The sequence below is a fragment of the Buceros rhinoceros genome, unplaced genomic scaffold, assembly GCF_000710305.1.
Source record: "Buceros rhinoceros silvestris isolate BGI_N320 unplaced genomic scaffold, ASM71030v1 scaffold11325, whole genome shotgun sequence".
Taxonomy (NCBI): Eukaryota; Metazoa; Chordata; class Aves; order Bucerotiformes; family Bucerotidae; genus Buceros; species Buceros rhinoceros.
This window is the reverse complement of record NW_010413510.1, coordinates 93,964-97,337: the sequence shown is the minus strand read 5'-3', so window position 1 is coordinate 97,337 and position 3,374 is coordinate 93,964. Positions and strand designations below refer to the sequence as shown.

The window sequence follows — 3,374 nt, the reverse complement described above, 5'->3', positions numbered from 1 at the left end:
CAGCACCCCCAAGACACAGGGAGGGGGGGGGTGCTGCTGCCGCTGACATGCCAGTGCTGGCTGCTCTTGCCACGTCTCAGGCTGACACTGCATCTGCTTCTTGTTTACAGGGGTTATTTATGAATTCAAGGGACTGCTGAGTCCAGACACAGACTTACCCTCTCTCCATCCTCTCCAGGTGCCCCTGGGGGTCCGTGGGGGCCTGGCTCACCCTATGAAGAAACAACAGCAAAGCTTCAGAGAAGGCAGAGACACTCTGGCTGTAGAAAACATTGAGTAACATTGAGAAACCAAGTAGGAGGCTTGACTTTGTCTGCACCATGTGCTGAAGGGACTCATACCCTCACAGTTCCCATCCTCCCACATTCTCCGAAGCAGCAGCCCCTCTCTATCCGCTCAGAGCCACACCGGGCTCTAGCACTGACAGTTTGGTATCCTCCAGGGGCTAGAGCTCACGGGCTTTACTGGTAACACTTTGGCAGGGGTCTGGGGACCAAGCAGGCGCTATAGCTCCTTCAGGAGAGGGAGTCGGGCTCTGCACACAGTTATTGCTTTACCCAAGGCATGCTACTCCATTTCTGGCTGATTAAGCATCTCTCTCAGGCACTGTCTTCCCTTTCCTGTGTAGCTCATAATCACGATGCAATCTCCGCTGTTCAAACACTCCCCTGCTTTACAAAGCGATGGCTGCACTCTCTAGGGAGGGGAGGCCTGAACAGCCTGCCAAAATAACCAGCTTCTTGCTTTCCCCCTGCATTGTTTAATTAGAAAGCAAAGAGAAGAATCCCATTATAATTTTTGGCAGTTTCTATCCACAACTGCACTGTCTAAAAGCAGGTTTTGCTTCTTGATTTCTGAGCCTGCATTTTATTAAGGCAGGTTTCCACTCCCATCCCTTTCCAATTTCAAGCAGTCCCCGAAGGATCTTGCAGCATCCTGGGCTATGAATGCTGTGCCTGGGAGGGATGCTGTGACATCCCCCACACTCTTATGGACCACTCTTATCCTCTCCTAATTGTTCCTTTGTGGCTCATCCCCAGCAATAGCTACCCTTGTCCCAGCACCTCCCAGACACCTCCTCCTGCCGAAGCTCCAGTACAGACCATGGCCAGAAGACAAGTGGAAGATAACTTACTCTATTTCCCTTCTCACCAGGCAAACCAGCCAAACCATCGAACCCTCGGTCACCCTAAAAGAAAAAAAACAGTTCAGTACACATTTCCACTCGCTGTTGAATCTCTTTCCAACTTGTTTCCTTTCTGTGTCAAGAAGGGATCGATCTTCTACCTCAGACATTCAGCCTTCAACTCCCACCAGACCAGTGATGATTTCAAAGTTATAGATTAAAGCCAGAAAAAAATCTCAAAGTCATTTTAACTCTTCTCCCAGCACTTACAGTTTTAAACGTTTTTCCATGTGGATTTTGGAGCTTCTCTGGGGGACTTCTCCATGAACTAAAGCATCTCCCTTCTGCAGGGATTATTCTAGGCCCATTATGTATTTATTTATAATTTCATGAAAGTACAAATGACAATCCACTGGTAAGCAAATTGGACACCGGCATTCTCACACCTGCCAACAGGTCCCCAAACTTTACTGTTCCCCTGAGCTTTACTGCAATCCATCCCACACACCCTTTTAACCCTCTTGGACTCTCCAAGGAAACAAAAACATACACAAATAAATTCAGGAAACTGTCTTAAGAAAGTCAAAGTCAGAAGACACATCTATTTTGACCTAAAAAGGAAAGTCATTGGCTGGAAATGTGGTAAATTCACCTGGATGCTTTAGGGTACTGCAAAAGGGGCATCTCCGTGCTGCCCTGCACAGAGCAGCCTGTTCTGCCTGACCCCAGCGTGAGCAGGCACGAAGCCAGCTGAGACACCAGGGAGGTAAGGGATATATAGCCCCAAACTACTGATACCGGAAAGGCAAACCAAGGTGAGGATGGCTCCCAGCATACCTCTTTTCTCACACATCTCCAGTAGCTCCTGCCACTGCCTACTGCTACAAATGCAGCTCTGGGCCAAGCAGAGCTTTGGGCATCCTTCTGGGGAGCATGATGCCAAGCCCAAAACAATAAGCTCTGCTAAAAGGCCGGGTGTGTTAATTTGTGCTTGGCACCGTGTTAAGAAAGTCAGGCAACCTCAGGCTGGCAGAGTGCAGGCAGCGCTTGCCAGCATCTGCCTGCAAATGACCATGCGAACGTCCCCTGAGTGTGCTCCTCACGGCCCCTGCCTGGGTCTGTGGGTGCTCCCAAAGGAAATGGGCAACTCTGAGAAATTCAAGTGTGAGGAAAGAAAAGCAAAGCCTGTTAGTCCTAGAGCAGGTGGGTGGCAGGAGCCTGCCTTCTTGGGGCTTTCGGCCATGCCACTCCTCTGGGGCAGTATGTGGAGAGGTCACGGGGCACCATGGCAAGCTGCAATAGGATTTCTCTCCAAGCTTGTGCCTTCTTCCAGTCTCCTCCGTTCTGGGGGGAAACAGGGACTGGAACACACAGAGAGAGCTTTTTCCTGACAGCCTCAGCTCTTTGGAAAAGAGAGAAGACACATCTGCAAATCGAGGGTGACACCACCTCCTAACGCCCCGGGCAGAAGGCACCACCCCAGCAGAAAGAAAAGTCCCTTTTTCTCTGTAAAGAAGAGAAGCCACTTGTGTTTTCAGTTCTAATGGTATGTGAAAATAGTACCAGCTCCCTTCCACAAATCCTTCACCTATTAGCAAGGAAAGGAGAGTGGATTACATCTGAGCAGATTGGAGGGCAGACTGGTCTGGCCAAGGCGCACCCAGAGCAGCCAACAGCTCTTTCCTCTTGGCAGGTCCTAGAGCTCTGTCTCTGCTCACAGCGAATTTCCTTCTCCTGCTCGTTATTCTGATCTCCCCTCTTCCCTGGCATCCACTCCTTTGAGGGCAGTTGACGTTCATTAAAGCACTTTACTGGATAAATGATTTGCAGTCTCCTGTCTCTGTATCAAAGCTCTCCATCTATTCCAGCTTTAAGTATCTACATAGTAAAGTACTTAAACCTTCTAATACATGATTCCCTGAGCAAACTTCCTCTGCATGCGATTTCAGTGGAACAGCTTCTCTCTTGCTTGATAATACCAGCAGATCACAGCTGAATGAAGGGATTTTGTCTCAAATGAAAATACAGGGCATTAAAATTCCTCACCACACCTTCTACATTTCTCACCCAGTTAATAGGTATTTTTTTGTTAGTTATATTTTAGGATATTTCCAACTGCTCATTCATGGTTGTTTTTCATAATTGGGATTCCAACATATTTGTTCTACAACTGCAGTCAAGGGAGCATATGTCATTCTTAAGAGGATCCAGCAATTTAAAAAATTTGCATCAAACAAAAAAAGGGAAA

At 48.1% G+C, this 3,374-nt stretch overlaps 1 protein-coding gene across 1 annotated transcript in view; it reads right to left on the bottom strand.

Annotated features, from left to right (window-relative positions):
* Window positions 1-3,374, bottom strand: part of LOC104494003 (collagen alpha-1(V) chain) — a gene marked incomplete at its 5' end in the record, with an annotated part of 114,653 nt that overhangs the window by 52,793 nt on the left and 58,486 nt on the right. Inside the window, 2 exons of the mRNA XM_010136778.1 lie at window positions 159-212; window positions 1,136-1,189. Coding sequence (XP_010135080.1) covers window positions 159-212; window positions 1,136-1,189 — 108 coding nt within the window. The remainder of the gene's footprint in view (window positions 1-158; window positions 213-1,135; window positions 1,190-3,374) is intronic.